General features: G+C 37.2%; 1 protein-coding gene across 1 annotated transcript; it reads left to right on the top strand.

Annotated features, from left to right (window-relative positions):
* The first annotated feature begins 517 nt into the window (after nucleotides 1-517).
* LOC137927307 (xaa-Pro aminopeptidase ApepP-like) lies at nucleotides 518-19,043 on the top strand. Its single transcript, XM_068771095.1, has 17 exons — nucleotides 518-576; nucleotides 2,643-2,746; nucleotides 5,348-5,519; nucleotides 6,593-6,705; nucleotides 7,403-7,538; nucleotides 8,134-8,229; nucleotides 10,139-10,338; nucleotides 11,296-11,382; nucleotides 12,222-12,311; nucleotides 12,943-13,073; nucleotides 14,235-14,387; nucleotides 14,555-14,687; nucleotides 15,095-15,272; nucleotides 16,487-16,578; nucleotides 16,799-16,912; nucleotides 17,031-17,156; nucleotides 18,940-19,043. The coding sequence occupies exons 2-16, from the start codon at nucleotides 2,651-2,653 to the stop codon at nucleotides 17,154-17,156; spliced, it is 1,917 nt and encodes a 638-aa protein (XP_068627196.1). The 5' UTR covers nucleotides 518-576; nucleotides 2,643-2,650; the 3' UTR covers nucleotides 18,940-19,043.
* The last annotated feature ends 3,216 nt before the right edge of the window (nucleotides 19,044-22,259 follow it).

Here is a 22,259-nt window from a genome sequence, read left to right as displayed (position 1 = left end):
ATTACTATTAGTTTTTTTTATTCTTTCCAACGAAATTTTTTAAAAAAATCTATTTTTCCCTTCTAGACCCTCAAGCAAACACAGTAATATTAAAAAAAAATCACTTTCGTAAATCAAGCTATTAAGGGTAAAAACAGTGAATAGTCTAAATCTTTTAGTAAACAAAACTGGGTTTGCATAAGTAATAAGAACTTCTTTATCATGCCGGTCGATTGATTTCCAATGCGAGGAATAGACCTCCTCCAAATGTTGCCACGATGCGCTCATGTTCTGCCCATATCCAGCACCTTCGATGACCATAATGTACATAACCCACGCCGCATCTACTCGTGGTCGCAACAATTTTCGACTTTTGGACCCCAACGGCCGCCTGTTGTCCCGCTCACTGTTACTTCAGAGCTTCCTCATTATCATCATTTCAGCAGTAAGACTTCCACTGCTGGGAATAGGCCTTAAAGGCCCTCAAAGATCCAGTCGAAAGCTTATTAAAAATGAATTCAAAAATATCTATTTTTATTTGCAGGTACACAAGAAGTGTCGATGCAAGCAAATTTGTACGAGTCAACGCCTGTCCAGGTAGACATTTACGTTATATTTTTAAGTTTTTTTTTTTTTTTTTAATGGTCCCCGCTGTTGGTGACCTCTCGTTCCCCTATCTCGTGTGGGACAGGGACTTTTTAATTCTAGTAATTTATACATTTCTTTTTTTTTATTATTATCATTCTTCTCTTTCATATATCATCTTATCTGTCGTACTGTTTCTTTCATTCTACAATTTTCCCATTTCATTTCATTCCATTAGCCATACATTCATCCTCAACCACTACATTCTAGGTTTCCTTACTATTTTATTTTGCAACATTATTTATTTTTACCTATTGCATTTATTACCATCTATTTTTAAGTTATTCAGCTATCTTCAATTAAAAAAGTTAATTTCATGTAAAAATAGCCAAATGTTGTGCTTGGTGCAAAACTCGACAGCGGGTCGACAAAATAAGTTTGACAATTTTTTCAATTTGATTTGTTTACCATAAATGTAAATATAAATACATTATTCAAGCTGAAAGCGTATATTGGTTGTAAGAAAATAAACTAAACCTTTTTTTAGAATTTTCATTTTATTATTACTTACATTAATTATTATTATTTATATTTATTATACAATTTTATTATTTATACATTAATTTAATGTCTTAATCTAATATATAAAATTCTCGTGTCACGGTGTTCGAACTTGAACTCCTCTGAAACGGCTTGACTGATTTTTACCAAATTTAATATGCGTATTCAGTAGGTCTGAGAATCGGCTACTATCTATTTTCTATACCCCTAAGTGATAAAGGTTGTTCAAACTTTAAAAAAAAATTATTTTTTTAACGAATTTTTTTGTTTTTATTTTTTTATGATACAGCATACAAGAATACATACAACCATAAATTTTCACCCGTCTACGATCAACCCTTATTTTTTATTTGTAAATTAAAATATCAATTTTTTTTTGCAAAACAACGTTTGCGGGATCAGCTAGTAATAAATAAAGATAACAAAGTGCCTCCGGTTTGCGCCTGAGGTCTCATAGCCTTAGGCGCGATAGGTGATAGTTTTTTTTTATTATTTTTGAGGGCCCTTCAAAAAGCTTCTTTCCTCTTTCTTAATCTGTTATAGGGACTAGGCTTATGAAATAGTTCTTATCATATTTTTCTTCTATCCTTCAAATAAACTCGCATTCCCTCTTCTTCCTTACTTCACAATATCTTTAGCTATATAACTTTAATTACATTCCGGTAATATATCGCTGCATTTCTCACAATATAACATTCTCATTATTTTTAATTATTATTTACATTTTTTATTATTACATTAGTTGTCTCCGCTAAAATTTGTTTTCTTATGACTATATCAGAGCTATTTATCACTATCACCTGACTTTAGGTTTTGTTCATAATTAGAACTTTCTTTATTACCTTCTGGCAGTATTGTAATAATCTGTGGCAACATCCTTCATCACTATTAGGGAGGCCATATATCTTCTACTGTCACAGCTACGTGCTTCGGCTCAGAACTATAGTTCATATAGATCACGGACCCCTCCGTTCCGTGAACTCGTTTCCGATGAAGCTGTAAAAGCCGCAGGGCTAACAGAAAACTTCACATGAGACAATAGACAGAAGCCACGTGCTCTACCTAGTGTGGCGTTCGCTTTTTTATAAAGATAAAGAAATAGCTCCATGTCTACCCTAAGACCATTGCAGATGATCTAACAGTAGTGTATGAAAGAGTTCTTGTAGTTTCAACAATAAGTATCAAGAAGATCATAGCCTGTAGGAGTCTGGAATAACACGTTACCTCCTCGGCGAAATCATATCCTATATTTATCCTATATCCTAGAATTTCTTGCTTACATGTTCTATTGCAGATGATCTAACAGTAGTGTATGAAAGAGTAGTTTCAACCATAAGTATCAAGAAGATCACAGTCGGTACGAGTCCGGAATAACACGTTACTTCCTCAGCGAAATCATATGTTTATCCTATATCCTAGAATTTCTTCGAGATAGATCTAAGAAGGCTTTGCTTTTGTTCTAGCTTCACTAGCATTTAATGTTAAATTTATCTCTTAATGAAATTCCTATGTTACAGATACTAGCATGACATTGCAGCGCCTAACAGCGCTCCGGGCGCTGATGGCCAGCCAGTCACCAGCCCTGGCTGCGTATATAGTGCCAACTGCAGATGCACACAACGTGAGTCATAAATGTATAAAATATATTAACATCACAAGACAGTCCTGTGTCTGAAAGATTCTAGAAGACCATTAGTATTTTTAAATTCAAACGAAAGAGATTTTACTTGATAGTGTCATTTCTAAATAATTGAGATGCATAGATTCAATAATTATGTTTAACTCTTAATAGCCTGATTTACGAAAGTGATTTTTTTTAATATTACTGTGTTTGCTTGAGGGTCTAGATGAAGGGAAAAACAGATTTTTTTTTAATTTCGTTGGAAAGAATATTATACAACAGTAAAATACGTTCAGCCAACCTAAAAAAAAACTAGTAGTAATGTGAACATTCGATTTAAAAGATTGGTAACAAAATTGAAACTCTAGGCTATTAAGGGTTAAATAGATTGTCTAATAATGATTTAAAATATCTGTTGAACAATTGTTGTTAACAATCATAATTGAACAGTTACGCTAATATATAAAAGAAGATTAGAAGTTAAATGTGAAATTACCGAATGTAATAATATTGCTATATAAAAAGCCGCCATATGTGAAAGTTCCCGCGGACGTCGTCACGACGCTTAACCTTTTGTTCGTCTCGCCCACTCGTCTCGCTCACTCGCACGGCGTGCACGATACGCGCTCTTGCTTGCTCTTGGCAGGTAGCCAAGACGCAGCACGTGCGCCCGCGGCCGTTGGAGTTCCAGAGAGTCGGATTTGAGCCATGGTTCGATGCGCAACCGCGCGTAGGCGAATTATTCATTTTCCGCGCACAAATTGTTTTAATAATTAAATAAACGTTTTTCCACATCACACGAACAATTTTTAGACTGTTATGTTTCTTTAAACTATTCGAGTCCCTTGTATATCCGACTATTGCGAATATATACGAAGTATAAGTAATCATTAATACGGATTTTATAAGAACCGTTTTACAGGTAGACATTTACTATCATTGTAATGTGTCTAGAGATGTTGGCGAGAGATTGCAGATTGTCACAATATGTACAGGCTTCCCTAGCGCTTTTGGCGGCAGAGTAGGTTACGAAATATTAAACAATAAATTAAAGCAAGTGATATACATGATTTGTAGTTGATCTAGTTCAAGTCATACCTTGAGAAACGATCTCGAATGTTATCTGTTGGCGTTTAGTAATCTTGTATATAGCGCAGAATCCGATGTGCCACAGGGATTTTACTTTTGATCGATCCTTTTTCCTTTTGTTATGGAAAATATTACTACTCTTATCCATCATTATATTTTCCGACACATTTTAATGACCTAAAATATTACGCAATAATTCCATCGCTAACTGACATTATTCTTATACTGGACGATCTTAATAAAATTCTGAATAGTGTGAAAACATTTCCATGATTCTGAAAAATGTTTCTATATTAAATTTAACAAATAACACATTATTATTATTAAACAGTTGTATTTGATCATTTTTGTTTAACAGGTGTGTTAACTTTATATTGTTGATCAGGCCTCTTAACTCGCTATTTTCGAACGAACGATAACTCTTTATTGTTGAACAAATAAGATCTCATTTTTGTTGAACAGGCTACAACTCGTTATTATAGAACAGACTACAACTTATTATTGTTGAACAAACGACAACTCATTATTGTTGAACAGACGACAATTCATTATTGTTGAACAGACTGCAAACCATTATTGTTGAACAGATAACAATTCATTGAAAAAATAACAACTCATTATTGTTGAACAAGCGACAACTCATTATTGTTGAACAGATGACAACTCATTATTGTTGAACAGATACCAATTCGTTATTGTTGAACAAATAACAATTCATTACTATTTAACAGATGTTTTAATTCTTTTTTATATTAAAATTTTAAATCTTTCTCAAACCGTCCACGGTAAGAAAGTAAGAAATCGACGAATGTAATAAGACTGTTAATTGCATAACTTGTTTATTTATTTGTATACTGCTTTATCATTATTGTTGAACAGATACCAAATCGTCATTGTTGAACAAATAACAATTCATTATTATTTAACAGATGTGTTAATTTTTTTTAAAATTGAAATTTCAAATCTTTCCCAAACCGTCCAAGGTAAGAAAGTAAGAAATCGACGAATGCAATAAGACTGCTAATTGCATAACTTATTTATTTATATGTATACATCTTTATTGTTTTTGTAATATTTCTAAGTTATCATTATCTAATATATAAAATTCTCGTGTCACGGTGTTCGAACTTGAACTCCTCCGAAACGGCTTGACAGATTTTTACCAAATTTTACATGCGTATTCAGTATGTCTGAGAATCGGCTACTATCTATTTTCCATACCCCTAAGTGAACATGGTGGTCCACCCCTAAATTATATTTTTAATTTTTTAGACAATTTTTTTGGTTTTTATTTTATTATGATACAGCATACAAAAATACATACAAACCTAAATTTTCACCCCTCTACAATCAACCCTTATCTTACATTTGTTAATTAAAAACTTTAATTTTTTTTGCAAAACAACGTTTGCGGGATCAGCTATTAAGATATATAATAAAGTTAGCAAATAAATAGGTGTCTGATCTTATTATAATTGAAGAAGTATCTTAGTTTTTTATTGTTTTACTCAGTCCGAGTACATAGCGACGGCAGACGCTCGTCGTGAATGGATATCCGGATTTACGGGATCAGCGGGCACTGCGTTGGTGACAGCCGCACACGCGCTCGTGTGGACAGATGGACGCTACTACACGCAGTTCGAGAAAGAAGTCGACACCAAGCTATGGACTTTAATGAAACAGTGTAATAAACTATACCTCACTACATTCTCTCAATGCGTTTGAAGGGTTTTTCAACAAGATTTTTGTTTTTCAAATCAAATATACAAAGAATTAACATGAAAAGTCATCCAAATTTTTATCGTATTAGAATGAGTGAAATTGTTAAAAACATTTCGTTTATCTAGAAATAGGATCATTTTTCAATAAAATATTCATCATCAATTCCTGCAACATATACTTCATCATCACACAAAAATATCTTTAATTTTAAAGAATCTGTGTATTTTTAAACGGTTTTATTTAGTTCGACCCGTACGGAATTTATTTGTTTATTTATTTGGGTCAAAATTAGAAATTGAAATATAAGCACCTTTCCGTTGTCAGATTGATCTGAAATTTGGTACACACATTTAATTTAGATGACAATACAATATAATAAAATCAATAACATTATAAATCTAAGATGGCCGCCGATACAAAATGGCGGATTACATATTTTTCCTTAACCCCCTCAATATAGGTATCAAATGAAAGGGCTACACTAGTAAAACACGATGATTATGTCAAAATTTAAAATTCAAGATGGACGCCGTTCCAATATGGCGGACTAGGTACATATTTTTCCACAACCACCACAATATGGTTGATACCCATACCAAACCCATATAAAACCGTTTAACTTAAAAGTTTTTTTACCGATTTTTATTTTAATTATTTTTAAAAGCGCATTTTATGATTACTTTTTTATTTATATATATATTAACGTTTAGATATCAGCCAGCCAGCATGATTACTGTTAGGGCCATGTATGGCTACAACACGTTTTTCTTTTTTTTCTATTTATTTTATTTAGTTTTCCATATTTAAATTTGCAAAATATTATGCGATACTTTTGAAACTGTATGTAGGGAGTTTGATGGTTCTTATTAATGAAATTATTCCGAACCAACCGTGCGGATGCCCTTATATGGGAATTATGTGAGACTATCGACTACTAGCGCCATCTATTGGCTTCATCCTAAGTAACATTGTTCGGATGTAATATATTTTGTTTATCGTTGGCGTGCCTAATTAAACTATAGAATTAATTTCCAGCATTACCAGACACATTGACGATGGAGAAATGGCTAACTGTGAACTTGGTGGAGGGATCTGTAGTAGGTGCTGATCCCCATACAATGAGCAGGGATGAGTGGACTCCCTTACAGGTGATGTATTGTACATATGTTCTCTATGCCAACATCCTTTGCTATGTGGTCTGGACTTATATATAGAGAATCGAGACTTGTGCTAGTGAGCAGAACATAGTGCACAACAAATTGCCGTGAAGGCCGTAAGATCTTAGAAAGGAGAGATGGCTTCCAGTCTTGGAAGTCTTTGGAAGTGGCTAAAGTCCAGTAGGACTTGAGCCACTTCCATGATGACCTGGAGTTTATTTTCGACTCAGTTCTGATCAGGGTTCGTTTTGGACCCTGCTAACTTTGAGCTAACTATAACATTATATAGTAGATCAATCAGATTTTTGCTACAATCACTCTTTCGTCAAGACAAAACGTCTATGTATATTTTAGATTCTCATTAATAATCTTCGTTTTAGTCATATGACATCCCTATGACCTCTGAACATATACTTCCTCCATTGATTTCCACAAACACTAGTTGAAGGCGGTGTCTCTTCTCTCCAGTCTGTTGTCTCCAGTCTAAAACCTTAATTCCTCAGCAGCTATCAGTTCTGCACAAGATTTTAGATAACATAAATATAATTTATAAAGAAATAACTTAGAACCAGATTTTCATTATTTATTTCTTGCTAGACTAATAATGTTAGCATTCTAGAGAGAAGGCAAAAGCAATCACAATACAGGCAAGGTCATCACAGATTTAACCCACGTCTTATTTTTTCAGATTGCCTTGAAAAAGGCCAAGATGAAGCTGGTTGCACTGCCCGAAAATTTGATAGACCAGGTTAGGATCCAGTTGAAGGATCCTCCTCCCCCTAGGCCGCATAACGAGGTTTTTCCTCTACCTGTCAAATATACAGGTGAGTGCTATATAGTACAGATTATAAAAAAGTGAAAAACTCGTTAAAAAGTCAAAGATTTGAATTTAGAATGATCTTATTAAGATTAATTATCATTCAGAAACGAAGAACTAATTGTGGTCTCTGTTCACATTTCATTTTTCCAATGAAAATGACATCCTAGGTATTCGCAGACTTCTAGTTTCTTGCCTGTCACCTTTACTCTAATAAATATATCTAGTAACTGGCTTGCGGCACTGAAATGTGGACCACATCACTTCAGATCTCATTGGCAAACTTACAGTATCTCAAGGAGCCATGTATAGGTTTATGCTCAGGATGGATCATGGATCATGGATGGATCGACTGACAAGTTGAAATGGCAGTGGTACGAGATAGTTGAGTGTTCTGGGGTGGAGACCACGCACCGGCAAGAGCAGAGTATTACGTCAACCCTTAAGGTGGACTGTCTTATTAAAGTCATCAGAAGATTTTAAACAGAAGTTGGTTCTAACTGGTCTCAATGGAAATCCACAGAGAGATCTAAATGCAGCAGTGAACGTTCCACGTCTAAAATAATAATGATGATCAGGAATATATTTTCATTTCGCTACAGGCAAACCAGCAGGAAAGAAGATAGAAGAATTAAGACAGAAAATGAAGGAGAAAAAAGCATCAGCTTTCGTTGTGACCGCACTGGACGAAGTTGCTTGTAAGTTGGCTTTATTTTTTTTGTAAAACATAATCATAGTGTTGTTGTTGTTGGGGTGGGGCACGAATGAAAATATAACACTGGAAGCCGTTACAAGCAATGTATTACTCGATGTAGAACAAATGCATACACGTAATTCCGTATACAGGGTGATTGGTTATAGGTAGGGGTACGGAAATTTCGTATTTACGAAATAGATGCGAATAAATGCAAAAATTTCTTATAAATGCGAATAAATGCGAAATGTATGCAAATTTTCTGTTTTTCAAGATCATTTTTAAATGAGTTAATTGATGAATATACACACTTTCATAGGTAAATTCAGTGATGTCAACCCCGTATCATAGACCCCTAAGGCCTACGGGATATATTTCTTGGCTATCAGTTAAGAAGCTCTTTGTTTTGTGTAAAAGACCTCTGGTCAGTTGAAAATCCCTAATTTTTAGAAAAACGCCTTATCTTATTTTCGAACTCTGCCATCAATGGGCTAATCCATGAACTCATTAATAAAAATATAAATCATAATATGCATGACAATTTGTTGGCCGTCAAATGCAACTTTTCGTCCTTTGATGGAGCAGAATCTAATACAGAGTATTTGACATCCAACTTTACATAGTGGACGCTTAACTCATCTTTAAAATATACAATGTCGTCGTAACAAACTAAAAAAGAACACTTAAGGTTGCGAATATTAATTTTTTTACGATTTTTTATTAACTAAACTTGTCAAATGTTAAGGCATGCACCTTTAATTTTGAAATTTTTTTTCGAAAAATGCCTATTACCCCAAATTTAATAAGTTTTAAAGTATAAATGCGAAATTAATGCGAAATTTGCAATGTTTGAAAAATTTAAATGCGAAATTGGTGATTTTTTTTTTGCGAAAATTCCGTACCTCTAGTTATAGGTGAAAAGGCTAAAAGGTTAATGATAGCTTCATTGTCGCTCTAAAATATGATATAAAACATATAATTTTTTTTTCTATTGGACGACAGCCCAATAAATTCTGGCAGTAGAAATTTTGCAGGACAGATAGTAAACAATAATTTAATTTAATATGTAGTAAAACGAATTTTGATTATATATTATAGCTTTTCATACTATATTATCATATGTCGTTAATTATTTCTGAAACTATTGATTTTTTGAATAGACCAACCGTATAATAATTGACGACAATTGAGCTATAGATTCATGACTTCATTGCTATTACACCTGTAACAAATCACCCTGTACACGCATATATATTTCTTCTCTTTATACTTACATTACATAAAGTATTATACCGTAAGTAAGAAAAGGACTAATATATATCTACTTTCGCTATGTAGCAGAAGTCATGCAATAAAGTGAACCGTCCGCCGTATTTTAAATCGCATATAACTTAAGCGTAAAAGAGGGTATAATAAAAATAGCTCACGTGATCGGTCACGTGTTGTCGGATTGAGCTCACTCGGTGTTTGGCACTAATCGGTGTATCATTACTCCTGAAGATGCCCCGTGGAGGGGTGAAACAAGTCGAGTGATTTAACGGTGGTAGTTGTGTAATTCGCATTGTTTGCCGCATACGCATTTATCAGCGGGCTGGCGGGCGGTGCACTTTATTGCACGACTACCACTGCATGTGCGGAAGTGACTAAATATTGGTCCTTTTCTTACTTAAAATGGACTTCCGCAAAGTAATGCCTGAATCTATTAGATATTATACCCCATTTATTATAACATATATTAAGTATACTTATGTATGTTTATTTGTATATATGTATGTTTTGTACACATTAACTACCAACGGGTATAATAAGGTATAAATAACGATCTGTATTAAAATATTATCAAACTTTGTATATATTTTGTGGTGTACAAAAAAGAATATTAAATAAAAAAAAAAATTATTTTGTTATTACAGACACATTAAACCTACGGGGCAGCGACATCCAGTACAACCCAGTGTTCTTCTCATATCTCGTGATTACGCCGGGATCAGTGACGCTCTTCTGGGGTGATGGAAAGCTGTCAGAGGTGATGAAGGAGCATTTATCAGCTGAAGGAGCTGTGGTCGTTGGTCGCCCTTATCACAGCATTCTAGAATACTTGATTGAACTCGCGGTAAGTCATTACTTTGGTTTTTAAAACATTCTTTTTGGTTTCTAAATACATTAAATAAGTAACGTTACGTATATCTAGACGTAATAAGCACTTATTGAACATCATGACGTCTCTGGCGATCAAATCGGAGAGTTGGCTAAACCGGTTCAGAGTGACATCCAAAAACGATGTCCTCTTTCAGGAGCTTATGTCCCAGGTCAGCCCAGGGAGCATCCATCGAGCGCCATCTGCCTCATGCCTTCCTAAATCCGCTGCTTTTTAAATTTGTAAAGCAAAGAGTGATCCTCCGTAACTTATGTTATACTGTCTCCCTCCAACTTTCCGAACTTAATAAATACTCCCTCATCCACTCTTGTAAGTGGAATTGCGTAAAATCGAGCCTTACCTTATTTCTACTACAAAAGGAATATTATTACCAAATATGAAGTCTCTAAACCTTACGGTTTGGAAGATATCCTCAAGAGTGAACACATGAGTAGAAATATCATACAGATATTTAATAGTTTAATATTATTATATACATCAAAATATCTTTGTAAGTCTATTGGCATTATTATAAGTTGGTTGTCGATTTTTAAGTCTTTCTTGATGGAAATGATTTTTATTTAAAAATGATCATTTATTTATCTTTGCACTAGACTCGCAGAAAACCATAAGGGTCAATTATGTTGGTTTACACTTTATTTATGCTATTTTTATACTATGTCAAAAGCAATAGTCTACATAAAGGTTGTTTGGTAAAAGATTAATATTTATTATATATTAAATAGGTAATATTTAACAGATAGTTAGAGCATTGAATGATAAAATATAAATAAGAATTTAAGTTTTTAAGAATGTTCAGAGGCACCTTGTGTTCTGTATAATGAATGAATGAATGAATCTGTAGTCTCCTGTATTACCTGTTAACCGCAATATTAGTAGTGGTGTACTAAAAAACTATTTGGTTTTCACCAGAGGGAGCTAGCTGAGAGTGGTGACGGCACTCACGCCATCTGGCTGTCCAGTGACGCAAGCGAAGCAGTTCACCATGCTGCTTCAGGGGTAAGTGGACTATACAACATGCATCCTCGTGTAAACATCACCCCTTAAACTACTTAATTATATTTACCGGTATTATACTTACAAAATTATAACTGTTTATTTATAGTTTTTAATCAAAATATAATAATTACCTGAAGCTGACTTCAAATCGTATTAGAAATAAGCGTTGCTGCAGTTTCTTTCAGCGCTAAAGCTTTTTGAAACGATGAAAATATTAGCGAGGCAGTAGCAACCAAAGTCGAGTTTAGGTCCTCTCGGGTCCCCTAGGGTGAGAGTACCTGAGGTCTTTAAGCCTGGACACCCCATGGAACGCCAGCTAGTGATCTGAGTAAATGGTAGTCATCCAATTAGTACTTAAGGTACCGACTCAAGCTGAGGTTTTGGAGGGAGACCTTAACATTTGCTTACCTATATATATATATATATATATATATATATATATATATATATAACGAGCTTCCTCCATTTGCGCAGTGTTAGTCCTTATAAAAGAAACAACTCTTCTTCATTCATGTTTAACCCTTTTCTGTAGAGATACATCAGAATTAAAAAAAAAACAGTGGCATCAATTTTGAACGCAAAGTAATCATTTGTATGTGAATGATTAAGTAATTTCTTAATTTTCGAACGCTTGTTCAGTTTTTTCTGTTGGCATCCTTGGATCTTAAAAGTCAAGTGGTATGAATAATAATGTGATATTAAAAAAAATCTGCCAAGTTAAGGGTTAAGCCGTCGCAGTGTAAGGCTCTCTCTGGGTAGCGGTTATGCACGTGGAATGTACGAAATGTAGCAAATAGCTCAAATTTTCTATATAGCAATATTTGAATTTTGTCATACAGGAGGGTGTATTGAAAAAACCACTGGATCTAATATCGGAAGTGTCCCCTGTAGCCCTGGCAAAGTTGATTAAGAATGAAGTGGAACTCCAGGTAAGTTTGACACACACATATACTCGTACACAGGCTTTCTTATACAGGGTGATTTTTTATAAATATAAAAATTTTAAATTGATGAATATTTACCTCATTTGCCATCAACTAATTTATTGTTTAATTATCCAAAACACAATAATTTCAGAAATAAATGACATTGTGATAGTACAATAAAAAACGAATATATAAATTCGGATTACTATATATTAAAATTATATATTCTTAACCATCTATACCTGCAGATTTTATACTTTCACAAGTTTTAAGCCTGTCTGATTGAAATATATTTCAAAGTGATAACTATATACGGAATGATTGTAAGGTTTAAACCTTTTATATTTATACCAATCACCTTTTATATGCGTGCCAACGTAGACATATATGCATGTACTAATACACTGCCATACACGAAAGGTTATATTTAATTTTTGTATTATTTTAGGCTGTAAGTCATTTTTTTTTCTACTTCAATCTTCTTTAGAATTTTCAACATTACTCACCAGGTTAAGTACGTACTAAGACCTGCTCATAAGGAGTGATCCTTGGAGATATACTATTCATCATTGCAATATATGTAATAGAGATACAAGATCCCACCAATAGGTGATCTGAACAAATTCTTCTCCAGGGTTTCCGCGACTGCCACGTCAAGGACGGCTTGGCAGTGGTACGCTTCTTCCGCTGGTTGCACGAACAGCTGGATACAGGAGCGTCCATCACCGAGGTACAGGCGGCTGAACGTCTACTGGAATTCCGCACGTAATATTTTACTTACTATTGTGTTCTTGAAAAAGGTAACATGGGAGTCGCACTCATTTCACGGTGGCAGTTCCATTTTCCCCTCCATGGCACACATAGATTCAAGGGTAAATCCGTGAGGACACTTTCAAGAAAGTCGTAAAAGTCTACCGAGTATCATGGGACATAGCCGAAATGAACACTGCGTTGATAAAAATGCGTGCCTTACGAACTGCCGCGCGACTATTGGTAACTTTTACGATGTTATTGCCGCGGGTATATTAATAGACATGAAGTTTTCTAAAATCAATTTTTCTTAAATTTTATCTTGAGGTACATATTGTACTGCTAAAGTTATGTCTTAATAGTCATATATTAATAAGGAATGCGATGTAGAAATCGTTGCACGGCCCAATACTTTACCATTATATTATCTCCCAAATACCTTGCACGTGTAGATTTAAAGGCTTTTAATTTTATATGGTCAGTGGTAAGAATGCCGAATATGCCGACGACATAATCAAGGTTACAAGAAGTCTCAGGATGCTAGCAGTGCAAGACGGGTCATCGTGGCCATCTTCGAGGGCATCCTATACCTTACAATGTGCGTCTATAACCAGGGCTATTTCGTAAAGGTGTTTCCCTTGACGGTCTTTTACTTGGCGATCTTCGCGTCTCCCATTCACTCTACCCTTGAATCATTTGACTGGATACATTAAATATTAGGGTTTATTGTAATTTTAATTATAGAACGCCCACTGTTGGACATGCCTACTCTGTAGATTTTCAATTGGACGGGTTGGAAGCGGGCTGCATCATGCAACATCAACGCCCTCAACAATGTTGTCTGAACACATTATCGGTGATCTCCACTCTATAACCTCAAGGTCCCTGCAGCGATCTGTGCTGCGCGCTATTTGGCCTACCGACCGCCTTCAAACTGCCAACCTGGTGTAGTATTAGAATCAAAAACCTGTAACATGAATATGTTTATGAATAAATTATCGTAATATGAAATGGTAAATACCATCAAAATCGTTAATAAAGCTGTAAATAAAAAATAGTAAAACAAAGAATGATACTATATACTGTAACAGAAGAGAAGGAATAAGAAATTAGACTAAAAAAAATTAAAAAACTCTAAACCAAGGTTGTTGTTTAAAAAAGGCATTTTGATTGCAGAGAAGAACAAGATTTCCTAGGGCCATCGTTTGAGACGATCGTCGGCGCAGGGGAGAATGGAGCCATCATCCATTACAGTCCCTCCTCGGCTGGAGAGCAGAGGGTCATCCGGAGTGAGGATATGTTCCTGCTGGACTCCGGAGGACAGTACAGGTGACTATAAAGATTATCATTAATCTTGGGAAATTGCAGTTCTTCGGTGGAAAGATCTATGACAAATTTCATCATGTCAGCCAATTGACACCCACTGCAAGGCATAAGTGACCAGATCCAGCGACTTTCTGCAACCTTAATAAATCTCTTTAATTTTATCCCATCAGGGACGGCACAACGGATATTACACGCACGCGCCACATGAGTGCAAAGCCCACAGCTGGGCAACGAGACGCTTTCACGAGGGTTCTCAAAGGGCAGATGATGGTAGGCAGCGCCCTTTTCCCCCAGGGTGTCAAGGTGAGCAACTCTATTTTTCCCATTATGGCCTTATAAGTACTACGCTAGAAGGTACCTGATGCTAACCGTGGGTCCTAACTAACGGCACTTTGAAACAGCATTGATAAACGTCGCATTAACAAACAGCGTGCCATTTGATACGCCGTGCGACAGTCGGAATCCTCAATGACATATTTCCCACAAGTGTACAAATGGTTGAAAATAAAGCAGTAACTTAAGTTCAATTTATCACACTATGCTTTAAAATCGATGATGTTTTTGTAAATATACAATACATTCTCATTCATATTAAATAATCACTTTTAATAATTCATATTGTGTCGATTTTGTTTTGGTTCATATTCTGTGTTTTAAATTTAAACCAAATAAAAAAATAACTGGTTTTATATACCCTGCTATTATTTCAGGGTAATGTGCTTGACAGCTTCGCGCGCCAGTTCCTATGGATGGTGGGGCTGGACTATGCCCACGGAACTGGTCACGGCGTTGGCCACTGCCTCAACGTGCACGAGGGTCCAGCCGGTGTGTCCTGGCGCCCCTACCCTCACGATCCAGGACTTCGAGCTGGACAAGTACTTAGCAACGGTATTGAACATATAATTCCACATGACTCATAATAACCTTCCTTTTTATAACCAAACGCACGTAACACAAACTTTAAACGTAGAACACAACTTTTTGCCAAATGTTTAAAAGCTATACTATATTATAACAATAAAATTCTTGGTAAATTTGCAAAAAATACCCATCGTCATATCAGCCAATAGGCGGTAACTACAAGACATAGAGCAGAAGAGGGGGGGGGGACGTAAAGGAATTCGGTTAGGGATATAATATAGAGTAGAATATTGGTGATAAATTCACATTCAAACATGTGTCAGTTGGCCTCTGTAAGGCATAAGCGTCTTCCAAAAACCGCCATGATCACCGGACTTAAACTGCCTGCATTGAACTAGTTCCCACGACCTAGACTATGTCGTTGATACACCTAGTGGGCCTATACACCTTGTGTCTTCCCACTCCTCATCACCATTTTGACAACCTTCGGTTCCATCATCAATGTGCACAGCTCACTTGAACTTTATCTTGACCTTGGTTCTTATGCGGATCTTATCACTTCTTATTCGATCTCACGGCGAAGCTCTGAGCATAGCCATCTTCATTGTTCTTAGGGTGATCTTGTGCCTTTTTATTAGCTCATCGTAAACCATCACCTCTCACATACATATGTTTATATGATTACCAGCAACACACGCTGGTCAGAGAATCTCTTTTTGAATACGGCTGAAAAGTACTAGTCCAACATTCTCATGGATCGATGGTGGATATATATATATATATATATATATTATCGACCCAAGGCAGGTCTACAAGGCCTAAGCCTCCCCCAAAGATATCTATGGGGAGATATACCATAATCACCATGCTTAGCAGTCGGGTTGGCCTGCCCGTCTTCTGGAAACTTATTTGTAAGCTGTCTACCCACGGTCGCAAATCTCAAACCTCTTCCTCTGTTCTACAACAAAGTGTATTAACCCTTAATAGCCTGATTTACGAAAGTGATTTTTTTTAATATTACTGTGTTTGCTTGAGGGTCTAGATGAAGGGAAAAAATAGATTTTTTTTTTAATTTCGTTGGAAAGAATATTATACAACAGTAAAATTCGTACAGCCAACTTATAAAAAAAACTAATAGTAATGTGAACATTCGGTTTAAAAGATTGGTATCAAAATTGAAACTCTAGGCTATTAAGGTTAAAATTAAAATACCTTAGCGTGATCTATTACTGCGCTTCCAGAACCCGGCTTCTACAAAGTGGGAGAGTACGGCATCAGGCACGAGGATCTGGTGGAAACAATCAACGTCACCAAGGATTCCAAACATCCCAGAGTATGTACTTAAAACCGGTTCGGATATTTCATATTGCAGATTTCGGTTTCGCTTAGACCTTGGCTCCGGTGACTTCTTTTCTCCTCGAAGACTTGACTCTTGCTGTAGAAGTAGTAATTGAACTGAAATCATATGACAAGAGGATTAGTTATAGTTCAAAAGCTTTAAAGAAGTTTTAACGTGTAGAAGCGCTTTTTGTTTGATGATGATTCTGTTCCAGGCTTCAGGCTTACTTGGAGACTTCGATGGACGCGGCGTGATTGGCTTTAACACCCTCACCTTGGTGCCCCACCAGAGGGAGTGTATCGAGTTATCCCTGCTTGATGACTTCGAGGTAAGTATTTTATTAATGAATTTTAAATCATGGCTCCTAGAACCCACGTTTTAGCAAATTTTAAGTATTGGGATTTAATTATAAGGCGCTCGATGTGATTCTAGTTTTGTTATTACAGTTGTCATATATCAATTCGTACCACGACCGGGTGCTGAAGACTTTGGGGCCGATACTGAGAGCTCGCAACCTGTTGGAAGACCTGGACTGGCTGGAGAAACAGTGTGCGCCCCTTGTCAGGGCATAGGTGAGGTTTCCCAAAAACGGTTTATATTTTTAGAGTTCAAAATGAGAGACTTGATAATCAATTGTGACGAAGTAAATCTCTAATTGAGCTTGTAATATAATTATTGTATATATTTATGTCTGTATTCATGTAACATAAATAAGTCGTTTATTTTGAAAGAGGTCTTACTCTTTTTGTGAATTTTCTTCCAAAAGCATTTCACGTTGTTCACATTCCGAACAAATGCCATAATTCCTGACACAAAACTTTGCAAAATTATTTTGTAGGTGTTGGTTTCGTTGAGTAAAAGTTCCTCAAATGTATAAGAACACTGTATTCAATATTGCTAGTCTATTTAGTTCTCAATTCTTTTCCGGCTTGTTCCTGCGGTTCTTAGCTTCCCTTGCTTCATTCGGTTTCTATATCTATACATTTTGCGTAGTACAACTCGTGGGTAAGTGAATCCGCACAGATCTGCGTGTGGTAGGTACTGTCAGTTGATTGGGCGATCCCCATATGTTCAATAACTGAACCGTGTAGTTTTAAAGTTGCCTAAATCCTATTATACTGAAATCAAGCGTACTATGTTTTAAATTTATATGTTCACAATTTTAACAATGATAATGTTTAACTTTTGAAATGAAACGATTGCATCCAGATGTGCTCATAAAATTGTTTCATGCATCCTAAAATACGTTAAAAATGTAATAAGTGAAAGACACAACATATGTAGATTATACCAATACCTTGCTTTGTGTCGTTTCTCTTTGAGTTTCTTCAAAGATGCGTCACTACGTAAAAGTACTAATTTTTACTGTGCGTCGTTAGATCTCGAGTCTAATTTTTTTTTTAATTTTCTTTTTTCTATAATATGGCAACACTTTTGTTTTTAATTGGGCCATGCCATCAAAACTGTCGGATTCCCTTTTAACTAAAATTGAACGCAATTTTGACAGTTGTATTTTAACTCGTTTTTGCGTATTTTAGAGTTTAAATTACGCAGTGTGTTGTAATGAAGTGCGTTGTGCTTTGTTTAAAAGAGAATAACAAATTTATATTAATTTTTACATGTTGTTTCTGGTTACAAAAAAGGTAGATATTTTTTAAAATTATTTTTTTATTGGCAAAATTGTGTTTTATTACATACGCCTTTATTTTTTGAGAAAAAAAGCAGACTTACCACAACCAACCACTGTAGACCTGACCTATCAGACAGTATTTATTCTTAATTTTGTTTTTTATAAATTAATTGAATCGTTTTTGTTTTAATTTAACACTTTATGTATGAAATAAAACTTTACGCTACTTTTGTTTTTTAAATGTTAACTTTGTTCAATTTTCTTTTTACAATGTAATATATAAATATGTATAACTATAGAAAATTTTAACTATAGAAATTTTCACTTTGCGCCATTTCAATTCGTATCGTGTTTTTTTGAAACGTAACCACGACGCAAATTGGGATTTTGTTGTTCTGTGTTATGTGCCCCTGGCAAAGAAACAAAATAGCTTTAAAGTGTTTAAAAATGGAATACCTTTATTTACACTTCCGTAGACAATCATACATTTACACATAAGTGACTCTTGATTATCTTGAATGTATATTAAATATATTGAAACGCAAACTTTAAATATGACGACTTAAAGATAGAATATGGGGGGCTACTTTCAAAATGAACGGTTCAAATTTGATCTTACTTAGCTTTTTTAAAAGTAATATTATGATATCTATTTTAAAAAGTAAAACGCTTTCATTTTAACTTGTCATCGATTATGTGGATTAACTTAATGTATTCTTTCACAGATAACCGAAGCTTACGACGACCGGAAAAAAAATGTCGTTTGGAAAACTATATTTATTTATTTTTATACGCATTTAAGAGTATATATTAAAATATTGATATCTTCTGATATTGTTTTATTTAAAACTATATATAATACACGTTCAAAACCTTTTTTTTTTTGTTTGGGGGGGGGGGAATCTTTCCAGACGTTCAAAATGCCAACCAACCAACCACAAGTTGGTCAAATCACCCAAGTTGGTGTTCAACTGGTTAAGTTAAAGAAAGACTAAGCTAAGGGGAGACTTGTTGTCCATGGTAGCGTGGATGACTCCTGATACAGTGGTCACCCAGCTTTGTGTTCAGCTGGTTAAGTTAAAGAAAGATTAAGCTAAGAGGAGACTAGTTGTCCAGGGTAGCGTGGATGACTCCAAATACAGTGGTCACCCAGCTTTGTGTTCGACTGGTCAAGTTAAAGAAAGACTAAGCTAAGGGGAGACTTGTTGGCCAGGGTAGCGTGGATGACTCCTGATACAGTGGTCACCTAGCTTTGTGTTCGACTGGTTAAGTTAAAGAAAGACTAAGCTAAGAGGAGACTTGTTGTCCAGGGTAGCGTGGATGACTCCAAATACAGTAGTCACCCAGCTTTGTGTTTGAATGGTCAAGTTAAAGAAAGACTAAGCTAAGAGGAGACTTGTTGGCCAGGGTAGCGTGAATGGCTCCTGATACAGTGGTCACCCAGCTTTGTGTTCAACTGGTTAAGTTAAAGAAAGACTAAGCTAAGGGGAGACTTGTTGGCCAGGGTAGCGTGAATGGCTCCTGATACAGTGGTCACCCAGCTTTGTGTTCAACTGGTTAAGTTAAAGAAAGACTAAGCTAAGAGGAGACTTGTTGTCCAGGGTAGCGTGGATGACTCCAAATACAGTGGTCACCCAGCTTTGTGTTCAACTGGTTAAGTTAAAGAAAGACTAAGCTAAGGGGAGACTTGTTGGCCAGGGTAGCGTGAATGGCTCCTGATACAGTGGTCACCCAGCTTTGTGTTTGAATGGTTAAGTTAAAGAAAGACTAAGCTAAGGGGAGACTTGTTGGCCAGGGTAGCGTGAATGGCTCCTGATACAGTGGTCACCCAGCTTTGTGTTCAACTGGTTAAGTTAAAGAAAGACTAAGCTAAGAGGAGACTTGTTGGCCAGGGTAGCGTGGATGACTCCGGATACAGTGGTCACCCAGCTTTGTGTTTGAATGGTCAAGTTAAAGAAAGACTATGCTAAGAGGAGACTTGTTGTCCATGGTAGCGTGGATGACTCCAAATACAGTGGTCACCCAGCTTTGTGTTCAACTGGTTAAGTTAAAGAAAGACTAAGCTAAGGGGAGACTTGTTGGCCAGGGTAGCGTGGATGACTCCTGATACAGTGGTCACCCAGCTTTGTGTTCGACTGGTCAAGTTAAAGAAAGACTAAGCTAAGAGGAGACTTGTTGGCCAGGGTAGCGTGAATGGCTCCTGATACAGTGGTCACCCAGCTTTGTGTTCGACTGGTCAAGTTAAAGAAAGACTAAGCTAAGGGGAGACTTGTTGCCCAGGGTAGCGTGGATGACTCCGGATACAGTGGTCACCCAGCTTTGTGTTCAACTGGTTAAGTTAAAGAAAGACTAAGCTAAGAGGAGACTTGTTGACCAGGGTAGCGTGGATGACTCCAAATACAGTGGTCACCCAGCTTTGTGTTCGACTGGTCAAGTTAAAGAAAGACTAAGCTAAGGGGAGACTTGTTGGCCAGGGTAGCGTGAATGGCTCCTGATACAGTGGTCACCCAGCTTTGTGTTCAACTGGTCAAGTTAAAGAAAGACTAAGCTAAGGGGAGACTTGTTGGCCAGAGTAGCGTGAATGGCTCCTGATACAGTGGTCACCCAGCTTTGTGTTCAACTGGTTAAGTTAAAGATAGACTAAGCTAAAAGGAGACTTGTTGTCCAGGGTAGCGTGGATGACTTAAAATACAGTAGTCACCCAGCTTTGTGTTTGAATGGTCAAGTTAAAGAAAGACTAAGCTAAGAGGAGACTTGTTGTCCATGGTAGCGTGGATGACTCCAAATACAGTGGTCACCCAGCTTTGTGTTCGACTGGTCAAGTTAAAGAAAGACTAAGCTAAGGGGAGACTTGTTGCCCAGGGAAGCGTGGATGACTCCAGATACAGTGTTACAGGTTTCGGAAGAGGAAATCTTCCGGACGTTCAAGATGCCCCGCCTCTGAGGGGAGGACAGGGTTACGTAGGATTCCTACCCACTACCCCCCCCCCCCCGGTGATCGCCCTCTGCACTATACGGGAGACCGCGGTATCTCCCGGTCAGGGATCGCCACGCGGTCTTCCCTCGCGACATGCTATTTTCGACAGCCCGTCCCATGGTATGCGTGTACGCTACCCCCGAAACACAGAACGACGCCACGGCTCTCCACGCCGATGACCCCCTCAGCATCGCCGACACGACTGCTGGCAAGGAAAGGTCCTATCCAATGTCGTCCGCCAGGATCCGCCGCTCCGACTGCCACACCGGGCAGTCCTCGTGCGTGTGCGAGGCGGAATCCTGGGCGGCCCGCAGTGGAAGCAGTTCGTCGTCGCTTCGCGTCCAATTCTACACAGGTAATCACCGGGCAACCGTGCCCGGTGATCACCTGCGTAAGCCTGTAGGTGAGCCTTCCATCTCGTATGCATCCAGGCCTTGAAGACGGGTTAGGCAGCAGTCTGTGCATGGCACCCGCTATCGTCTCAATCCGGGGGACGAGGCGATCGAAGTGCTCTTCGAAGCCCCAGCGACTGTCCAGTGTGAGGCCGAGGTACTTCATGTACCGCCCCACCGTGACATCGTGCCCACCGACGCGAACCCGCGAGTCGGGAGGTTCCCTCGTTCGAGGCAACCGGTGGAACCATAGCGCCTCGGTCTTGTTTGGCGCTATTTCCAACCCCAGCCCGCGTGTTTTAACGACGACGACTTCCATTCCAAGCTCGGCGAGCTCCCTGGCCCTCTCGAAGTTGTCCCCGCTGGCGACCACCAGCGTGTCGTCGGCATAAAAGAGTGGTCCTAAGACGTCGGTCTTAGGACCACTCTCTCTGCGGCACATCGCACTTGATCTCTTTCCGGTTCCTCCTTCCGTCTTGGTTCATGTACACGTTGTACCTGTCTCGCAAGTCGTCGCCGATGACGCCTCGCAGGCAACCAAACCAAGCCAAACCAAACCAAACCTAACCAGGTTCCAACCAGCGCCAAAATACTGTAGCAGTATTTCGTCATAGGATTCCGTATGGAACAGACATATGGTTATGTTCACACAATTTAACGGTCTTATTTCAATTTA

This window comes from Battus philenor, unplaced genomic scaffold (assembly GCF_028537555.1).
Source record: "Battus philenor isolate CCGP_79_NKW_IND1 unplaced genomic scaffold, ilBatPhil1.0.hap1 SCAF_30, whole genome shotgun sequence".
NCBI lineage: Eukaryota > Metazoa > Arthropoda > Insecta > Lepidoptera > Papilionidae > Battus > Battus philenor.
The sequence above is the reverse complement of the archived record's forward strand: the minus strand, read 5'-3'. Positions and strand labels throughout refer to the sequence as shown.

Coding starts and splice junctions, on each gene's coding strand:
- LOC137927307 (XM_068771095.1), top strand. CDS start 2,651: ATGACATTGCAGCGCCTAACAGCGCTCCGGGCGCTGATGGCCAGCCAG. Junction 2,747..5,347: donor CAACTGCAGATGCACACAAC/GTGAGTCATAAA, acceptor TGTTTTACTCAG/TCCGAGTACATAGCGACGGC. Junction 14,688..15,094: donor TTTTCCCCCAGGGTGTCAAG/GTGAGCAACTCT, acceptor CTATTATTTCAG/GGTAATGTGCTTGACAGCTT.